Raw genomic sequence first — 21,829 nt, 5'->3', positions numbered from 1 at the left:
TCTTTATTCCAGAAGACACCAAGGTAAAACACAGGCCAGAGCTTGGTTATAGAACCCAGCCAGCGCGGCCAGAACAAAAAAGGGGCCCGCGTCCCCCCTTAAGAAGCTCCCTTACATCACCCCGGCTTTCCTTCACCACGCCCCTCTGGGCGAGTCCCCAGGTCCACCTGGTACCTGCCCCAGGACTATTGGGCGGGGCTAGGATGACTCCCTACAATTCCCCTTTTAGTCTAAGAGAGGATTAAAACTTAATAGTGTAAAATATCCAAAACTAACAATCATAAGGGTGAAATACAAGAAGATACAATAATCTGCTATGGTACATCCTATGTCTATTCTAGCTAAGTGTTAAAGTCATGTGGAAAAAGTGTCTGACTTGAACACCTTCTTCCAATCCCAACTCTAAACAATAAGAAGGTCATTCTTAACTAGGCTTACACTACCCTAATACACAATAATGGGGAACGGGGGCGTAGCATCTTCTAGGTTACTTCCTGCTGAAATGGGACGATGGTAGTCATGTGGGGGCCCTGTGGAAAAAAAATGCCAGTACAGGGAAAGTCTCTAATGAGTTATGTCTAGTCCATGTTAGATGAGATTTGTTTGATTGAAGATCTACGTTGAAATCCTCAACTTGATTGAAGTCGTTACTCGAGGTTCTGGTTGGAGTGTCAGTCGAAAAGGAGTGAGTTGAATCCAGTGTAGTCGGGGAGGTGTAGTCCAATTCCTTTTCCGGAGCATGCAGGGATTGCTGTCAGGCTGGGTCTTGTTGGCTGTATGGGACTCAAACATAAGTGTCATCAGAGAAATGTTCGCTTGTTTATGTATGTGTACCGGGAAAGGTACCTTGACGAACCTTGACGAACAACAATTATGAGAGGGTGTGAAAGAAAAAGCCAAGAAAAAACAAAGATAGTCCTCTTATTCTTCATTTATTCTGTATTATAGCAATTGGCTTCTTGATATAACACAGAAACTTTTAAATGTTGTTAAATAACATGCTTGGATTTTAGAGTAGGAAAGCCAAATCCAACTCTAAATCCAGTCTCGATTTAGTTGAATAGGGACTAGGAAATGAATAGACACAGAGTTATTCGAGAGACAGCTGTAAATTTTACCGTATAGCACGTTCCTTTTGTTCGATGGTTATAGCTACGTTCTTTCCTTAAGTATCCATACATGTAGTGTCCTTTGACTTATAGAGGGGGGTTCCTCAGAAAATACCTGTCAGTCATCCTTGTCGAGGGGGTTGTCTCCCTCAACTCGAATCTTGATCAATTTTGATGGTATCCAAAGATTTTCTTCTCCTGTGGAGACAAATGCAAAACCCCTACCCCAACGTAATACATGTCCAGGTTTCCATACCGAGGTCAGCACATCTTTGTAATACACTGGTTGGTTCAGTTCAGCAGTTTTTTCCGTAGTCCAGTGTCTTTCCGCAGCTGTCTGCCCACTGTCATTGGCATTAAGAAAGTTTAGCATTAATAAGGCAGTATGCAATCTATGTTTGGGGGGTTTCGACTTACCAGCTTGCCTATGGAGCATCTCCTTAAGTGTCCTGTTAGACCTTTCGACGACTGCTTGTCCTGTAGGGTTGTGTGGTATACCTGTGACATGCTTAATGTTATAATATTTGAAAAACTGTTCCATTTTTGTGGAGACATATGCTGGAGCATTGTCAGTTTTTATCTGCGCCGGTATGCCCATAACTGCCATCACCTCCAGTAGGTGTGTAATAACGGAATCAGCCTTTTCAGAGTTGAGAGCAGTAGCCCATTGGAAACCTGAGAATGTGTCAATGGTATGATGCACATATTTCAAATTTCCAAATTCTGCAAAATGCAAGACATCCATTTGCCAGATCTCATTCCTCCGAAGGCCTTTAGGATTGCATCCTGCTGGCAGTGGAGTTTGGTTATAAAAGGAACAAGTAGGACAGCTTCTCACTATCTCCTTGGCTTGTTGTCAAGTGATGGAGAAGCCCTTCTTTAAACCCTTGCTATTTACTGTCCCGTGCGCTATGTTCTCGCCGGCAAGAAACACGCAGGACACTCGGATCCTTCTGCAGGAAAGCTTTAATGCATCTTGAGACAGGAGGAGAGCATAAGCTTACCAGAGCGGAGACCCCGAGCCAAGAATCCCGTCCCCTAATAAAGGCTGGCAGCCGCCGCCTGGGACGTGTCACCCTATGATTGGCTTCAGCTCCTCAGGCCATATGACACCACGGAATAGGCAGAGATCAAGGAAATGGAAAATTACCCAGCGCCTGCGCAATAATTTACATTCAGTGCCTGCAGGCACCATCATTGTAATGGAGAATGCAGGGACGGCTCCCTACATCTCCCCCTTTTTTTATTAATTAATGATAAGGCTTTATATTTTTACAAGCAAATAGGTCACCCATATGTTGAGGGATAGAGGCAGAGGTTGTACCTTCCCAATCAAACATTAAGACTGTGTACAAGAGTCGCCATCAGGCTGTTAGCTTGACCCGAAGCGCTCTCGACCTGTCCTCTGCCGTTTTTCTGGGAAAGGGAGACTAGGGCAGGCAACCCTTATGCAGGACAACATGCCTCCCAGAGAAGCCTGCATACTGGGCAACTCTCTGTGCGATGCCTTGCTCAACATCCCTCATGGGCTGCTCAAACCAGACACTCTACCCTGTGCAATGAGCCTAGGCTCCGGGTGTGCAAGAGCTGTCTGGCCGGCGGCCTATTGCTTAAGCATAGTTAGCCAAATATCAGTGGAAGCCCCTTGTTCCAAAGCTACAAGCGCTTGGGCGATAACCATCTTGTCTCTCTTAGTTTGAGCCCTGAGCCTACAGACCAGCCAGAGAAGCAACATCAATCCGCAGCAAACGGCTGCACCAAACAATCCCATCCCCACCCCTTAAGCGATCTATGATGACAATCTCTCCGTCAAGGACAGGAGTTAATCTGGATAATAATAGTGGCTCTCAACTCCCGGGGAGAGGGTGGAGTTCCGACTTTTGAAGGTCCGAAGGGGCTCTTCGGGTGAGTCTTTCTGGGATCCATAGGGGATTCTCTTGATCCTGTGGAGAAACACAATAGCTCCCCTGGATCTTATGAGAATAGGATCCGGGCCTCTCCAAAGACCAGTTAAGATATCTTTTCATTTTACCATTTCCTTTGGCCTTTCAGGTTTTGAGGTGAGACGCTTGGCTGTAGCATGGCCCTGAGCGTCAATGTTTATGAGGCTTTAAAGCCCCAGGCATTCCAGGCCTAACATGCATGGCCTTTTCCCCTATCAAAGACTGGGAAAGCCATCTGTAATTTCCTCCGCTCCTCTAATGGTAAGAAGGAGTCGGTACCAAATAATGGGGGTGTTGATGGAAGTACACCCGCTGGATTAACAGGTCTCTTAAATTTACCGGGGTGTGACCGGTTATTCCCTATTTTCTCTCCCTCCTTTTTTGTTTCTTTTTCACCTAGCTGAGCTGTTTCCTCTAAAACTTTATCTCTTGAGCTTTTAGAGTCATCAGAGCTATCAAGATTTAAAGCTTTAAACTTATTTACAGAATCATCTAACAAATTATTCACTCCCTTGTCATTAGACATCCCGGGAGGTCCTTTTTCCTTATTCGTTGCTGTTTCTCTTCTTATACACACTCCCTTGTCAGTAGACATCCCGAGAGGTCCTTTTTCCTTATATTTTATTGTTGGGTGCGCCCCATCTCTCACTACATTCGGTTTCTGACATGTAATTCTGGACTTCTTTAAGATTGCTACAACAGTGAGAAAGGTCAAAATGGCTCCTAGTAAAAGTACAGAAGCCTCTACATTAACCTCCCAAAATAGCAACATTCCCAAGCCAAAGTCCAGAAAAGACATACCTCTCCGAATTTACCACCCTGCAGTTCTGAATCTGCCTTGTAGCCAAGGGGTCTCCGCGGTGCCGGCGATGTTAACAAGTTCCCGGGTTTCGGCACCAGATGTCCCGCGCGCTATGTTCTCGCCGGCAAGAAACACGCAGGACACTCGGATCCTTCTGCAGGAAAGCTTTAATGCATCTTGAGACAGGAGGAGAGCATAAGCTTACCAGAGCGGAGACCCCGAGCCAAGAATCCCGTCCCCTAATAAAGGCTGGCAGCCGCCGCCTGGGACGTGTCACCCTATGATTGGCTTCAGCTCCTCAGGCCATATGACACCACGGAATAGGCAGAGATCAAGGAAATGGAAAATTACCCAGCGCCTGCGCAATAATTTACATTCAGTGCCTGCAGGCGCCATCATTGTAATGGAGAATGCAGGGACGGCTCCCTACAATTTACATGATGCTTTTTATGAAATTCCGAAGCTTCTAGCACAGTGCCAATCAATAAACGATCGATCTCATCATTGCCTTGTGCCAGTGGGCCTGGCAGACCCGTATGGGATCTGATATGCGTAATGTACAGTGGGTTACTTCTGTTTCTGATTGTTTCCTGTAACTGCAAGAACAACGAGGTTAGTTCAGTATTATCAGGGACAAATTCTGCAGTCTCTATGTGCAAGACGACTCTTTCTGCATATTGGGAATCAGTAACTATATTAAGAGGTTCCGTAAAATCCATAAGCACCATAAGAATTGCATATAATTCTGCTTTCTGTACAGATGTATATGGACTTTGAACTACTTTACTTACCTCACCTGCTTTATAACCAGCCTTACCTGTTTTGTTAGCATCAGTGTAGAAGGTAAGAACTCCAGAAATGGGAGTTTGTCTTACAATGCGTGGAAGAATCCAAACTGTCTTTTTTATGAATTTAATTCTGTCGGTTTTGGGATAGTTGTTACTAATTGTTCCCAAATAGTCGGTGAGAGCTATTTGCCAATATTCATTATCCTTCCGTAAGGAGGAAATCTCATCATCAGTTAAAGGTACTATAATCTCTGCTGGGTCTTTCCCAGTCAACTGACGAAGTCTTAATTTGCCCTTTAAAATCAAATCAGAAATCTTTTCTATATACGTCTTTAACTTTTTGTTCTGCTTATGTGGCAGGAATATCCATTCCAATATAGTGTCCTCCCTCTGCATCAGAATTCCAGAAGGGTATTCTCTGGATGGCAAGATGACCAGAATGCAGTCTAGATCAAGGTTTATCCGATCTACATGCGCATCCAATATTCTGTTTTCTACCCATTGTAGCTCTTTTTCTGCCTCAGCCGACAATATTCGTGGACTGTTTAAGTCCTTATCACCTTTTAGTGCCATTTTTAAATGCTTTAAGTCATGTCCTTCCACACCAATAATCGTCTGTAATTGAGATATTTCTCCCAGTAGCTTCTGGAGACTGTTAAGAGTTTGATAACGGTCCCTTCTAATTTGTACCTTTTGAGGTCTGATTCTTTGTAAGTCTATCTTATATCCCAAATAGTTAATAGAATCCCCTCTTTGTATCTTTTCTGGGGCAATTTGTAAACCCCATCTAGGCAGAACCTCCTTCACCATTTTAAACATACGTTCTAAAGTTTCCTCACTAGAATCTGCTAAAAGAATATCATCCATATAATGATAAACAAGAGATTGTGGAAATTGTTTACGAATTATTTCCAAAGGTTGTTGTACAAATTGTTGACACAAGGTAGGGCTATTTAGCATCCCCTGAGGTAAAACCTTCCATTGGTATCTCCGAACTGGTTGTGAGTTATTAAGAGTTGGCACCGTAAATGCAAACTTTTCTCTATCACTTTCTTGTAATGGTATAGTGAAAAAGCAGTCTTTAAGGTCAATTACTATGATCGGCCATCCTTTAGGTATTAAGGAAGGCAATGGCATTCCAGGCTGCAGAGCGCCCATAGGCTGAATTACCTTATTTATGGCTCTCAGGTCTGTCAGCATTCTCCAGTTACCTGACTTCTTCTTGATGACAAATACAGGAGAATTCCAAGGGCTGGTAGATTGCTCTATGTGACCAGCCTCTAGCTGTTCCTGTACTAACTTTTCTAGAGCGCCAGGTGTAAGATTAAGGTCTCTTTATTCCAGAAGACACCAAGGTAAAACACAGGCCAGAGCTAGGTTATAGAACCCAGCCAGCGCGGCCAGAACAAAAAAGGGGCCCGCGTCCCCACGTGCAGCCCCTTAAGAAGCTCCCTTACATCACCCCGGCTTTCCTTCACCACGCCCCTCTGGGCGAGTCCCCGGGTCCACCTGGTACCTGCCCCAGGACTATTGGGCGGGGCTAGGGTGACTCCCTACACATATGTAAAAGTGGAATCTTGCAGCTGGGCATTGATGGTGAATGCCTTTAATCCCAGAACTTGGGAGGCAGAGGCAGAGGCAGGCAGATCTCTGTGAGTTCGAGACCAGCCTGGTCTACAAAGCCACATAGAGAAACTCTGTCTCTAAAAACAAAACAAAAAATCCTAAATCAATAATCAGGGATTTCCAAAGATATGTACTAGCTGAAGTAAGTTGGTCCTCATTTGCCATTAAAAGGAGTTAGTGGTGAAGCCATGCTATATATGATAGAGGGGAAAACATGGATTGTGTTCCACAAAAGGCTCTAGACTAGGGTTAGCCGGCATTCAGTGATGAACTGGCACTCTGGGCTGTGTGTGGTTTAGGTATAACACATTTACCCAGCATGCTTGAGGCGCTGGGTTTGGTTTAATTTCCCAGGCTGTGGTGGTGCACACCTTTAATCCCAGCAAGCCCCAGCACTAGAGAGGCAGGGGTAGGTGGCTCTCTGTGAGTTTGAGGCCAGCCTGGTCTATAGAGCAAATTCTGGGACAGCCAGAGCTACACAAAGAAACCCTGCCTAGAAAAACAAACAAACAAACAAACAAAAAACAAACAAAAAGGAACTGCTTTTGGATAGTTTGTTTCAGGTTTGTGAAAGTAATAATTCTAAATAAGACTTAAAAAGACAGGTTAAACTCCCCGACTCCCATCTTGACACACCTCTCTCTGTTTGTATGGTTTTGGGGATTGAACCCAGGACTTCTGTTAGGTAAACACTCTACCGCCGAGCTATATCTTCATACTTTCTCTTAAAAAGAGTGTTGTGCACCAACCATTTCACTGTATGGCTCTGGACAAGTTATTTAACCTCTCTGAACCCGTTTCTAGTCTGCAGATGGGGAAGTTACAGGTATATTTTCACAGTAAATGATTTAACTAGTGTAAAGCTCTTAGACACAAATTTGATACTCCTCATTTGGCATTAGCTATCATCCCTACCACTGCTGTGTTCTAATCATCACTCGCGGCCACATTTTGTTGTTGTTTTGTTTTTCGAGACAGGGTTTCTCTGTGGCTTTGGAGGCTGTCCTGGAACTCTCTTTGAAGACCAGGCTGGCCTTGAACTCACAGAGATCCGACTGCCTCTGCCTCCAGAGTGCTGGGATTAAAGGCTTGCGCCACCACTGCTTGACCCAATTTTTGGTTTTTTAAAAAAATAATAGTGTTAGAGGCATGTTGGGAGGGTGTGGGGGGATTGAGGGGAACAGTGGGTGGAAATGATCAAGATACATTGTATATATGTATGATGTTATCAAAGAATAAATACATTTTTTTTTCAAGACAGGGTTTCTCTGTAGCTTTGGAGATTGTCCTGGAACTCGCTCTGTAGACCAAGCTGGCCTCAAATTTACAGAGATCCACTTGCCTCTGTCTCCCTAGCGCTGGGATTAAAGGCGTGCGCCACCACCGCCCGGCTTGGCGGTCACATTCTTATCATTAATGTTGGTGACCTTGAGGGGTCTAGAAAGAATATAGAGATAAATGCATTCCATGGCACTAACAGAGCCTAATTTTTTTGTCAGTTGTTCCAGCCATATGTGGGACACACAAGATACTCAAAATGTTTGCTACCCGAACAAACAAATGCTTTCCCGATTAATTTCAAGTTCTTTATTTTGCAGCACTAGGAGCTCTTGTCGGTGAGCTCCAGATCAACGCTCTGAAAGCAGGGAGCGCAGCTCCCAGCTGTCTAGGCTTTAGAACTGAACTGCAGGGAGAAAACCGTTAAGGGGCAGAATTACATTAGATAGGCTGAGTGAGGTAGAATCCTTGCAGGAGCCGTCCACAAAGACTAAAAAAAGCAGCGCGGGCCCGGGGAGGAGGAGGAGCACCACTGCAAAGGCTGCTGGGAAGCGGCGGTCATTCCCAGTCCCGCGGAGCGCAGCATCAAGCTCGCCGCCCAAGTCCCGCCCCTGGACCGGCTCACGTGATCGAGGGGCGGGGCCAGCGCTCGGCTTCTGGGAGTAAGAGCCATGGCGGGCTTGGTTGACTTCCAGGATGAGGAGCAGGTGAAGTCTTTCCTGGAGAACATGAAGGTGGAGTGCCACTACCAGTGCTACCGCGAGAAGGACCCGGACGGTGAGTGCCGCCCGCGCTGCCGGAGACGCAGAGGAGGGGCGCGAGCGTTTTGCTAGGACGCGGTCACATGGCGGGCCGAGGACGCCCGAGGACGCGGCCCGGGACACTAGCGCGCTGTGGGCGGGGACTTGGGGTTGCCGGGGCGGGGCTTCTGTGCAGGGGCGGAGCCCTCAGGCTAGACCCAGAGTCGTCCGTCTTAGGGTGTAAGGACCCTCCTCTTATGTGTCTTTAAGGGAATCCGTTAAGGTGCAAAGGAAATAAGTGAAATATGTGATAGTAGTAAATGCGAGTCAGGTTTGGTGTCGCCTGTAATTCTAGCATTGGGGAGGCTGAGGCAGGAGGATTACTTAGAGCTCAGGGGTTAAGGACCAGCGTGGGTACAAAAAAGGAGTGGAGAGGGAAACTGTAATGATGGCAAGAGGTTAAGAGGACATACTGCTTAAAGAGCACATAGTGCTTTTGCCCTCGTGGGGACGTTTACAAGCGTCTGTAACTACAGTTCCAGTAGATCGATGCCTCTGGCCTCCTCGGGCTCCACACCACTTGCACATATACACACATACATAATTTAAAATAATAAAATTATTTTTTTTTTGAAACCAAGTCTCATGTAGCCTTGACAGCAGTGCAGTCCACGCTGGCCGTGGACTTAAAGAACCACTTTCTTTTGCCTTCTGTGTTTTCCAGAGTGAGCCACTAGACCTGTTCTTAATTGAAAAAACTTTTTCTGTTTTTCCAGACGTGGTTTCCCTGTGTAGCCCTGGCGGTCCTGGAACTCCCTCAGTAGATCTCAGATATCTGCTTGCCTCTGCCCACCCAGTGCTGGGCCACCACTGCCTGGCCCAAAATTAAATCTTAAAAAAAAAAAAAGTGAAATAGGATAAAAGATCTGAGTGAAGGGTAGTGTACAGTGGAATGGCTTTTGAATAAAGTTTTAAAGTAGCAGACAAACTATTGTAGGTCTTTGCTAGGCAGAGGTAACAGCTAACAAAGAGGGCTGAGGCAGAAACGGCCCCTTGTGTGCAGTGAGGTTGTGTGTGTGGGTGATTGGTGCACAGAGAATCAGCCAGTGCCTTTGAGTTGCTTCCTAGTGTTTTATTTATTTAAGGGAAGAGAAAGAAAATGGCGCTGGCCCTCCCTTCCAATAGGCAGTCTAGTTTCCAGGAAATGACTTGCTATTTCTTGAGACTAGTTCACTACAGAGTGACTGTGTGGATGAAGAAGCCAGAATTATTCTTTGGTAGCTAGTCCTTATCCCAATTGAAGAGAAATCTCAGAGGACTTGACCCTCCTCCCCTCCCGAGAAGCAGGATGGCTGAGCCTGGTCTACAGGGATGAGTTTTGTAGTCAGTGGAGGAGAGATGGGAAGACAAAGTTCTCCTTTGGAAAGTCAAAGTCAGGATCTGTCGGAATTATCAAATAATTTTTGTTTTGCAGTCTTGAGCTCAAACCCAGGGCTTCTGAGTTTTCTTGTTGAGTGCAAGTTTTCCCCCACTGCACTCTAGTTTCAGAATTAAGTTTATACAGGGAGCCCCGTCTCTGCAGTATGTCTGCCCTTTTAAGTAAGGAATTTAGACCTGATTCTGTAGACATGTTGAGGAGTTGGTATTTGATGTGTGTTATGTGGAGAATATACTGACAGGGAGTGGGGAGCCATGTGAAAACTGCTGAGGGCTAGGGATATAGGTCAGTTGGTAGTATTCACCTTGTGTACATAAGGGCCTGAGTTCAATTCCTGGCTTAGACTGGGTATGGCAGCACATGCCTGGCCTCTAATCCTAGCACTCTAGGAGGTGGAGGTAGGAGGGTCAGGGATAGCTTCAGCTACATAGTGAGTTCTGGTCCAGCCTAGGCTATATATAAGTATTACTATTCCTATTATATGTATATTATTATTATTTTCAGTGTCGGAATGTCCTCTCACCAGTTAGCTCCCTCTGTAGTCATCCAGGCAGGTGCAAACGTATGCACCTGTGTAATATTTTTACAAAGGAAATTTTATCACTTGCCTTCTTTGTAGGAGGTTTCTCAGTTGGTACCTTACTTGTATTGTTTTTATTGTGGGGATAAGAATTGAACAGAGGACCTCCCACACTCTAGGCGAGTACTGTGCCACTGAGCTACACACAGCTCCAGCCCCACTTCCTTCGTTTTTTTTAAGATTTTTATTTATTTATGATGTATACAGGCATATCTGCCTGCATGCCAGCAGAGGGCACCAGATCTCATTAAAGGTGGCTGTGAGCCACCATGTGGTTGCCGGGAATTGAACTCAGGACCTCTGGAAGAATAGTCAGTGCTCTTAACCCTTGAGCCATCTCTCCAGCACCCCCCACTTCCTTCTTGAGAGCTCTTCTGTGGTTTGTAGTTTGTAGTGTGCCCAGTGTGGAGAGCACTTCAGTCCCCAGCACCTGATGTTTTATAGGTTCTTCCCTTCCTGCCCCATAACCTCTTTAATTCAGCCATGTCCTACCTTATCTGTGAAAGGTTTATTTCTTCTTCCACCTGCTTGTATTTACAGGCTCTTTTTCCAGGACTCTCTGGTCCCTTTCCATTTCCTTGTCTTTCTTGATGTCTAGGGATGGAACCACCCAGGGCCTTGGGCTCTGCTTTGCCATGGAGCAGTGCCTCCAGATCTCATTGTCTCAGCTCGGGTATCCTAGTCCTTAGTGGCCCGAGCTATTCACCGTTCTTATCATCCTGGCTTATTTTAGTTATAACACTTACTGTTTGAGAATACCGAGTTTCCTCATTGTATTTTGTCCTTACACAGCCTGAGCTGTGCTCTTTGACTGGGCTGTGGAGGATCTTGAACTCCTTATCTTGGCTCCACCTCGTGAGTGCTGGGATTATAGACATGAATTTGCATGCCTGACTTACAGTATAAATTTTCGGAGGCAAAGGACAGTATTCCCAGCAGTTGCGTATCTGGTATATGCTTTCATACATAAGACAGTGCATATTTGTTTAACTATTTGTTGACTGAAAGTGAAGGAAAAATGGTTTTTGATATAGCTGAGAATGCTAAGAGGCTGGCTACCACTGGGACCCCCAGAGAGGGAAACCCATTCGCCACTGCTATGGTAGTTTCTATTTCTATTTTCTGGGCTTCAGGTTTCCAGCTGGGCCAGGGAGGAAGGGCCACCTCATTTCTGGTTTGCTGCTGCAAGAGGACCCCACAAACCCTTTTGGGTTTTGGTATTTTCATTATAGAATTTGCAGAGAGGTTCCAAAGCTAGCAGAATGTCATGGAAGTCAGCTAGTGTTTGGGCTGGGCTGATAGGGATCAGAAGGGCTGGCTGTGGTAGAGCCATTACTGGGGTCAGTCTTCCTGACCCATACTTTGCTGGCCATGGGGAGACATGGTCCCTTGTAGGAGGGGCTGGACAATGCCACACTTGAGGAGTAAGGGATAGACTCCTTCTGATTGTGCCTGGTCCCCTTGAACAGCTGAACAGCAGCTGCTGGCATGAGCATCTCTTCCCTCTCCTAGGTTGCTATAGGCTGGTGGACTATCTGGAGGGAATCCAGAAGAATTTTGATGAAGCTGCCAAGGTGCTGAAGTTCAACTGTGAGGACAACGGGCACAGTGACAGCTGCTATAAGCTGGGGGCCTATTACGTGACTGGAAAAGGTAAGATGCCCATCTTGAGAGACCTCACAGTCAGGGCTTCAGCACAGAGGTGGTGGAAGAGCATGGTCCATTAAGTGACACAGCCTTTGAGGTTACTGTTGGCACATTGTGGGACCTTGAGCTAGTTTATTTTCTTCTTTTTTTTAAAGTTTTTTTGTAAAAAATTACATTTACTTATTTATTTTAGTGTGGGACGGGTGTGTACCATGTCCTCTACATGTGGATATCAGAGGACAAGTAGCAGAAGTTGGTTCTCTAATTCAACCATGTAGGTTCTGGGAATTGAACCCAGGTCGTCAGACTTGGCAGCAGCAAGCCATTTCTCTGGCTCATGATTAAATTATGTTTTTTTTTTTTAGACAGGGTCTCTGTAGTCCTGCCTGTCCTGGAACTCATTCTGTAGATCAGGCTGGTCTCAGAGTCAGAGATTTGCCTGCCTCTAACCCCTGAGTTCTGGGTTTAAAGAAATGCACCACCAAGTCTGGCTCAAACTTTTTTTAGGATAGGGTTTTACTGTAGTTTGGTTGGCTGTTCTAGCTAGAGTCATCTGAAAGGAGGGAGCCCCAACTGAGAAAATGCCTCCAGAACATCAGCTTGTATGCCACCCTGGAGCACATTTTCTTAATTAGTGATTGATGGGGGAGGACCCAGCCCATTGTGGATGGGGCCATACCTGGGAAGGTCATGGTCCTGGGTTCTATAAGAAAGCAGGCAATGGTCTCAAACAAATTCTAGGACGGCCAGGACTGTTACACAGAAGAAAAAAAGAGAGAGAAAGAAAGAAAGGAAGAAACACAAAAGCAGGCCAAGAAAGCCAGGGATGGACTATAGATGCAGAGGAATAAGCCAAATGAACCCTTTTCTCCCCAATTTGCTTTTGGTCATGGTGTTTAATCACAGCAATAGAAACCCTAACTAAGATGCTGGCCTAGAATTCAATTTTTAATCTAATCTGGCCTGGACTTCTCAGGAACCTCCTGTATCTGCTTCCTGAATGAGAAATTTCAGATTAAGTGCTGCTGGAAAGAGCAGCCTTCAGTAGCTCGGGAATTGAAGGGGAGCCATGGAGTCCGTGAGACTAATCACTCAATTGACCTCTATCTGAGGAAATAAAATTTAATTCTGTGGTGCCAGCGAGTGGGGTGAAATTTAATTCTCTGGGGCCAGTGAAAAGAGGAAAACACACCCACCCCTCCAACATGCCAGGATCTCACCTAGGGTGCTGATGAATGGCAAGCCTTCAGCAGGTCAGAAAAACTGAAGAGGAGACGCAGAGCAGGCGAACTGCTGGACAGACAGACACATGAGGACTTTTCTGAGGGCCAAAGCTTAGTTCTTCATTTTATTATTCTTTCTATTGTTTGTTCTACTGTATTTTTTTTCTGTTCTGTTCTTCTACCCTGTTTCCCTTCTGTGTCTCTTTATGTTTTTCCCTTACAGCTTATATACCCCAACAAAATCTTTCAAGCAATATAAAAATTACAGTATGGTTGCATTCTATTTTTAGGTGAATGATTACGATGAATACAAGTAAAAAAATGTATTTCCCATTTTACTTAATGATTAGACATTTTACCTATTACAGGTGAAAACCAAATTATCCCCAAGAACCCACATACACTCATGTCCAATCATTTTATAGATTAACACAGTGTAAACAAGTAAGGTACTTTTCTCAGCCAGCTCTTTTACTGGCAGGCTTCATTTTGCTGTTACCAAAAAAGGAATAAAGCTGGCCAGTAGTTATGCACACCTTTAGTCCTGGCACTTGGGAGGCAGAGGCAGGTGGATCTCTGTGAGTTTGAGTCCAGCCTGGTCTCCAGAGCGAGTGCCAGGACAGCCAGGACTGTTACACAGAGAAACCCTGTCTTGGGGGAAAAAAAAAGAAAGAAAAGAAAAGAAAGGATCAATCATTTTATTATCTCAAAAGTTATCTCAAAGGGTAATCTTTTTTTTTTTTATTCATTCTCAAAAGGTAATCTTATAAAAAAATCTTAAAAGAATCAAAAAGCAGTCATTTGTACTTTAAGTCCTCAGGGTACATACCCACTTATTAACAGTTTTTTTATTAAATCATATCAGGAAGTTGAGAGCAGACATGGTTACAAGGAATTAATCATCTTTGATCACCAGCCTATCCTAGCAAGAAAGGTAGATCAGCCAGCCATAGCCAGTCTGTCATTGTTTTGTTCTCTGACCTCAACGAGTGTCATTGTTTTGTTCTCTGACCTCAAGGAGTCCCTCGCTCAACTCCTATTTTTTTTTTTTTTAAGATTTATTTATTTATTATGTATACAGTCTTCTGCCTGCGTGCCAGCAGAGGGCACCAGATCTCATTCAGGGTGGTTGTGAGCCACCATGTGGGCTCCGGGAATTGAACTCAAGACCTCTGAAAGAGCAGTCAGTGCTCTTAACAGCTGAGCCATCTCTCCAGCCCTCGCTCAACTACTTTAAGTGTGCCTTTCTAAACTTTAAATTGCTCCCCAAGGTTTTCTACTTTAAAGTCATTAACAAAAACATCTTAACCTGCCTGGCGTTGGCACACACATCCCAGCACTTGGGAGGCAGAGGCAGGCGGATCTCTGTGAGTTTGAGGCCAGCCTAGTTTCCAGAGTGAGTGCCAGGATAGGTTCCAAAGCTACACAGAGAAACCCTGTCTCGAAAAACCAAAAAAAAAAAAAAAAAAAAAAATCTTAACCTAACTTTACTAACAATCTATATGTCTAAATTCTAAGGATGGTGGTTGAATTATTAATCTGCTCCAGCAGCAATGCTTGGAAAAAGTCAATCACTATTATTCTAAGTACCAGTGACACTGCCCAGTGAGGGCTAGAAACCCCCTGAGAGTTTTCACACAGCCCATAGATTATGAGGGATGTAGTGATTATTCTTTCTGTTGCTTGTTCTACCCTATTCTTTCTCTGTTCTGTTCTTCTACCTTGATATTTCCCTTCTGTGTCTACTTATTTATTTATTTAATTATGACCATGAAGGCAATAAGCAGAGTTATGCCCAATAACAGCATGAGGTCCTCAGGACATGTAAACCCTGGGGTTCTGCCTCTCCAGGTCTCACTTGGATGTGGCTTTGCTTTCTACCCAGCAGTGCTCCATGAGTTCCAATGTTGCCTGTTGGTTCCCTCGTATGGCCCCATACAATTAGGCCTTAGTCACTTTCAACTTCATGTTCCCTTTTTATCACCTGCAAACAGATTGAGATCCTGCCTCAGAATCCAAAAAAAAAGAAAATGAAAGAAATAGTTAATGCTCTATAGTATAAGTATGAAATACCACTTGAAGGGGCTGAGGAGAATGGTTCAGTGGTTAAGCATGCTTGTTGCTCTTGCAAAGGACACAGGTTCTGTTCTCAGCACCCACACACATAGTGCCTCACAGTCATCTGTAAATCCAGTTCCAATAGCTATGACACCTTCTGGGCTGCTTGAGTTCTGCATGCATACAGTACACATATCTACATGCAAGCAAAACACTTATACACATAAAAATAATAAAAGATCATTCATTGCCGGGTGTTTCGTGGCGCATGCCTTTAATCCCAGCACTCGGGAGGCAGAGGCAGGTGGATCTCTGCGAGTTCAAGACCAGCCTAGTCTACAAGGACAGCCTCCAAAGCCACAGAGAAACCCTGTCTCGAAACCCCCCCCCCAAATCACTTATTATTAATAAAAATAATAAAGAAAGAAATACCACTTGAGTAGATTACAGACCACCAAGAATACAAGATTGATAAAGAGTCCTTTATTTGCTAGTGGCTGAGAATAGGCTCACACCAGAAAGAACTCTCCACTTGAATTGAAGCAGGGTGTGTTTCTAAGTCCAAATCACAATTTCATTACATCAGAGGCATGGGAGGGTGGGGTAGGATATCTGTTTGGGCGGGGGTGGGGGGGTGGGAGGGTGGGTGGGGCGTCAGTTTGTAAAAACAATTTGTTTTCTGTTGTAAAACAATGAACCTCCGGAAGCTGCATGAGAGCGTTCTGCTCCTGCTCCGCAGGATGTGGTGCTGGGGAGCAGTTAGATGGCGTTAGATAAACTAGGACAAAATGGAGTTACTTCAGGCAGTTCAGGTAAAGATACCAGTATGTGGGCTGTAGAGTTGGCTCAGCTGTTAAGAGCACTTCTTGTTCCTGCAGAGGACCCAGGTTCTCAGCCATTTGTAACTCCAGTTCCAGAGAATTCAACTTCTGACCTCAGGCACTAGGCACACACATGGTGCACATACATTTACACAGGCAAAATGCTTGAAATAAATACAATTTAAAAATAAAATATAGTAAAGCTATCAGGATATGCAGAGCACAGAATAAAAACTGAGTAATTATGCCCTTGTATTTTTTTCTCATGCCCTAATTGGCATTATATTTTAAGTAACGCTAAGTATTGCCAGATAACAAGTTTCCCTCTTTGCTTCTGTTGGTTAGGAATTTGGGGTTAGTTTAGCTGGATGCTTTGGTCAAAACACTGGCAAGGGCAGTAGTACTGCAGTTGTTGGGAGGTTGATTGAAGTTGCCATTTAGATGTTGACTTACTGGCCTGATGGCAAAGGCCTTGGCTTCTGTCAGCTATCGTCAGGGACCTTTGATCCCAGCGACTGAACTCTCCATGTCTCTCTGCTGTGCTTGAGTCTCCTGAAAATCTGCCTTTAGCTTTCTTCAGGGTAAGTAACCCAACAGAGAATCCAAAAAGGATTCGAGCGGTGGCTCAGTGGTTCACACTGGCTGCTCTCCAAGGAGACTTGGGTTGCATTAACAGCACCCACATGGCAGTTACAACTATCTGTAGCCCTAATTCCAGGGGGTCTGATGTTCTTTTCTGGCCTCTGTGAGTACCAGGCATGCATGTAATGCACAGATATACATGCAGGCACTCACTTGTACTCACAGGTTAAAAAAGTTCAAAGTGTCTTCTGAGATTCATGCATTCCCTTAACTGTAAGTCAGGATCAAAAAGCAGATCACATACTTCCAACATATAATATCATAGGATATACATTACCATTCCAAAACATAGGGAAGGGAGCACAGTGAGAAAATATTAGACCAAGCAAGACAAAAAATCTGCTGGGCAAACTCCAAACTCTGCATCTCCATGTCTGATACTAAAATGCTCTTCAGATCTCTAACTCCTTTCAGCTTTGTTAACTGCAACACACTTCTCTCTCCTGGGCTGGTTCCACTCCCTGTTAGCAGCTTTCCTTGACAGGTAGGTAGCGCACGCCTCTGGCATCTCCAGCATCTTGGGGTCTCCAATGCAATCCAGTCATCAATTTCACAGCTTCACACAATGACCTCTCTGGGCCTTCATTCAGGGACACCCTGACAGATGCTTGGCCTCATCGGCTTTCCTTAGATGCAGAGGCAAATTCCATGGCTCCTTTTTTTCTAAAGCCAGAGAGAACCATGTGGCTGAAGTTGCCAAGTTCTACTGCTTATTGAAGCTGGAAAAGGCTCCCTCATTCAGTTACATCTTCACCAACTTTCTGGTTTTGATGATTTCCTTCATTGCCTAAGCTTGGCTGACCTGAAATTGGATCTATAGACCAGGCTGGCCTCAAACTCAGAGATCTGCCACCCTCTGCCTTCCCAGTGCTGGGATTAAAGGCATGTGCCACCACATCCAGCTCTAAGCTTTCTTTAATTCCATTTCACAAATTGAAAGCTTAACTGGGTGGGATCTCGTCCTGAGGTCCACTTTCTGGTGCTCCTTTTCTCCTTAAATATTTTTCCTTGCTCAGCTTGCTCCTCTTCATTGTAAATCTTTATAAGAGAGCTAGTAATAACTACACCACAGAGTCAATACTAGGCTGTTTCAAGATATCCTCTGCCAAGAGAATTAATCCTCATCTCTTCATTTATGCCTCAGGCAGACTCTTCGGACAAGGTCAAAAAGCAGTCACATTCTTCACTAAAATATCACAAGAACAATCTCTAGGCTACATATTAATATTTTCCTCCTCTGAAACCCCTTGAGTCAGGCTCCCACGACTCAAATAACTCTTAGCACCACTATCTTCCTTGCTCCTACTAGTATGGCCCATTAAGCAGTGCTTAAAGGATTCCATTGCTTTCCTAACCCAAATTCACAAAGTCCATATTATTCCAAATTAAAACAAGGCCCAGCCTATCATAGCAATACCCCAGTCCCTGATACCAATTTCTGCCTTAGTTAGGATGTCTATTTCTGTGAAGAGACGCCATGATGATGATAAAGGAAGACATTTAATTAGGTGGCTTACAATTCAGAGGTTCAGTCCATTATCACTGTTGGGACATGGCTGCATGCATGGTGCTGGAGAGATAACTGAGAGTTCTACATCTCATGCAGGCAACAGGAAGTGGTCTCACTAGGTGTGGCTTGAGCATATATGAGGCCTCAAAAGCCACTTCCACAATGACACACCCTTTCTCCAACAAGACCACATCTACCCTAAAAGGCCACACCTAATAGTGCCACTCCTTTTGAGGGGCATTTTTTTTTTCAAGCCACCACACTGAATACATAAGAGAAGGTTGAATGCTACTTTTTTTTTTTGAAACAACTTTATTATGTAGCTTAGATGATCTCAAACTTTGGATTCTCCTGCCTCTGCTTCCTCAGTGCTACAGCGTTACAGGCATATGTCACCATTCCCAGTCCCCGTGACATTTCTTTCTTTTCTTAAGCTTTTTTTGACTTTGTTTGTTTTGTTTGTAATAGGGTCTTTCCATTAGGTAGCTCTGGCTGTTTTGGAACTCACAGGCATCCATCTGCCTCTGCCTCCCAAATGCTGGGATTAAAGACATGTACCACACACATGTTAGCTCCCCACCCCCCTTTGGTCTGCCCTGGAAGATTATTTCCAAGAGCTTTGTAGGATCAGAATGCTTAGGTGCTTCCCATTCTTGTGCACAGAGAATTGGTATAAACACCCACCCACCCTCTCCTCACTTCAAATAGTTTCTGCTTGTGCTACCTAATCAGTCTAAACACTAATGTAAATAGTTGTACCATGTACTGTTCCGGGAGTGACAGGGGAAAGTCCATATATTTTTATCACAGACGTGTTTTTTTTTCCCTGAATGTTTTCAGTCCATGGTTGGTTAAATTTGCAGCTGCTGTCTGGTTTGAATGCTATAAAAGTGTTCATAACTAATGGAATCTGCATATGCAGAACTCATAAATATGTAGGGCCAACTATATATTTAGATTAAGAAACATTCATTTGCTTATTTTAGAAATGCTCTGTTCTCACTATAGCCCCATGTGGTAGTCCTTGGTGCTCTTAAGTTGACATGTCTCTTCCTGTCTTGGCTTCCCTATAAGCTAGCACATGAACCAAAGATTCCATGGCTACCACACTGGCTGCCTTCCTTCATGTTACTTCAGCTCACAGGACTTGACTGAGGGATTATTCCCTAACCTTGGCCAGAAACAGATAGGTTCAGCCCTGGCTGGTGGGTAGCGGGAGGTACTGGGGATTAAACCCAAGACTTCTGACATTGTTAGGCAAGATCTCTACCACTGAGCTATCTGCCCAGCCCTTGAGTTTACTTTTTCTTTGTTTGCTGTTTGTAGGTGGCCTGACTCAGGACCTAAAGGCTGCATCTGCCTGCTTTCTGATGGCCTGTGAGAAACCAGGGAAGAAGTCTGTGGAATCCTGTCACAATGTTGGACTCCTGGCACATGATGGACAGATCAATGAGGATGGCCAGCCTGACCTGAGAAAGGCCAGGGACTACTACACCAGGGCCTGTGATGGCAACTATGCAGCCAGTTGCTTCAACCTCAGCACCATGTTTCTACAGGGTGCCCCTGGCTTTCCCAAGGACATGGGTCTGGCATGTAAATATTCAATGAAGGCCTGTGACCTGGGCCACGTCTGGGCCTGCGCAAATGCCAGCCGAATGTACAAACTGGGGGATGGTGTTGATAAGGATGAGGCCAAGGCCGAAATGCTGAAAAACAGGGCCCAGCAGCTGCACAAAGAACAGCAGAAAAATGTCCAACCTGTAACATTTGGGTAATGTGTGATCCACTCTCCCTTCCAAGCAACAGACAGCTTGACACTGGCACCTCTTCTGTGAGACCAGATAAGCCCTTGGAGGTCAGTCAGTGCTATCTGCTCCAGAGTGTCACCTGCTGGGAGTGGCTGGAAGTGTGTGTTTTAGTAAACAATCCTTTGTGTGTATTCTGTGCAGACACGCATGTTATGGGGGTCTTAATTTCTAAACTGGACCTCTGAAAAATAGGAGCCGCAAACTGTAGAGCCATAGTCTTTTGGGGTTGGGGAGACAAAGAGAAGTTGGGAAATTTAGTAGCCACAGGCCTCAAAGAATCAGCTATTGGAAGAGCTTGAAAATTACAAAGTATCCTAATTTGCATAACAGAGGTCCTGAGGAGGTAAGAACAGCAGCAGTCACGACTGCCACCCTCTGCCTTATATAACCACGGTGTGGGCTCCTTGCCTTTCCAATCAGACCTTTCCACAGATTGATAGGATCAGGAGCTGTATACCACATGAAGGTTGAAGGGTGGTTATAGTGTGCCTTTGGTTTGCCAAAGAAGACAAAACCAAAGCATCCCCTCCTCTAGACAAGACAAAACCAAAGCATCCCCTCCTCTAGACAAGACAAATCCAACTTAAAAATTAACCTCCTCAGCTGCCTCTGCTCCTCATGGGAAGACAGATGAGTCCTAAAGCAGCTCCAGCTAGGAGTTAGTGACAGGATAGCACAAAGTGTCCTCTGAACAGAGCCTTTTTCTTTGTGTGTATGGTTGGGGGTTGGGGGTAGGGATTCAAGACAGGGTTTCTCTGTGTAACAGCCCGGGCTGTCCTAGGACTGACTCCCTCTGTAGACTAGGCTGTCCTTGATCTGCCTGCCTCTGCTTCCTGAGTGCTTATGGGCCACCACTGGCTGACTTCTTTTTTGAACAGGCCCTTGTGCTGCCTATGCTGGTCTTGAACTCTCAGCCTTGCCTCAGCCCCTGGTGCAGGCATGTACCACTATGCCAGGCAGGACTGAACATGTCAAACTGTCAAGATGAATGAACTGTTTTTTAATCTGTTGAGCTCTTGTTCTCCAGACCCTGGCAGGATGGAATGTATTCATCATGGTGGCTGCACTTTTTTTTTTTTGCCTTTGTGTGTGTGTGCCTTTTTAATATTTTTTCCTTCTATTGTCTCTGTTTGCCACCAGGGGGCGAGCTTGGCCTTTTCCTCTGATAGCTGGACCATTGTATCTGTCACTACCCTGGTCTCTCTTCCTGTCTGGAAGTTAGCTGCTCTAGAAGGCAAGCTTGCCTTTGAGCAGTATGAGCACAGCCAGCTGCCCTCTCAAGTTGATACAGGGAGGGCTTTTCCTAAGTGTAGAGAGAGATTTTAAAAGATACTAGGCTTGTTTTTAGAATGTCTTGAAAATAATGTTTTGTGTGATTGGCTGCTGTGGGCCAACAAACATAGGAAAAGATAATCATGGAGCAGCTATACATGAAAACAGCATGGACTCTTCTGCTGTCCTGGGACCGCACAGTGAAAGGAGGCAACTGATTTCTGCAAGTTTTCCTCTGACCTCCATGCAGGAGTACACACCCAGTAAAAAAAAAAAAAAAAAAAAAAAAAATTGAATATAATAAGAAATATAAAAAAATAGACAATCAATTTGATTAAAAGATAGCAAAGTTGTGTGCAGTGGCCTACTTTGGAGGCAGAGACAGCCTGATGTACATAGGAAGTTCCAGGCTAACCAGGAGTATGTAGTGAGACCCTGTCTCAAAAACAACAACAAAAACCAAGCAGAAATGGCAAATGTGTGCATGAGATGTGCTCTGCAGCAAGGCAGGAGGGGTGCAAAGTGCACCAAGCACACTGCTGTG

At 44.8% G+C, this 21,829-nt stretch overlaps 1 protein-coding gene across 1 annotated transcript; it reads left to right on the top strand.

The window, feature by feature from the left end:
• Positions 1-8,164: 8,164 nt before the first annotated feature.
• LOC100756398 (cytochrome c oxidase assembly factor 7) lies at positions 8,165-21,577 on the top strand. The gene is made up of 3 exons (XM_027402418.2): positions 8,165-8,323; positions 11,817-11,957; positions 19,532-21,577. Exons 1-3 carry the CDS (start codon positions 8,218-8,220, stop codon positions 19,978-19,980), a joined length of 696 nt encoding a protein of 231 aa, XP_027258219.1. The 5' UTR covers positions 8,165-8,217; the 3' UTR covers positions 19,981-21,577.
• The last annotated feature ends 252 nt before the right edge of the window (positions 21,578-21,829 follow it).

Source organism: Cricetulus griseus, chromosome 2 (genome assembly GCF_003668045.3).
Source record: "Cricetulus griseus strain 17A/GY chromosome 2, alternate assembly CriGri-PICRH-1.0, whole genome shotgun sequence".
Classification (NCBI taxonomy): Eukaryota; Metazoa; Chordata; class Mammalia; order Rodentia; family Cricetidae; genus Cricetulus; species Cricetulus griseus.
This window is presented reverse-complemented; position numbering and strand designations above follow the sequence as displayed.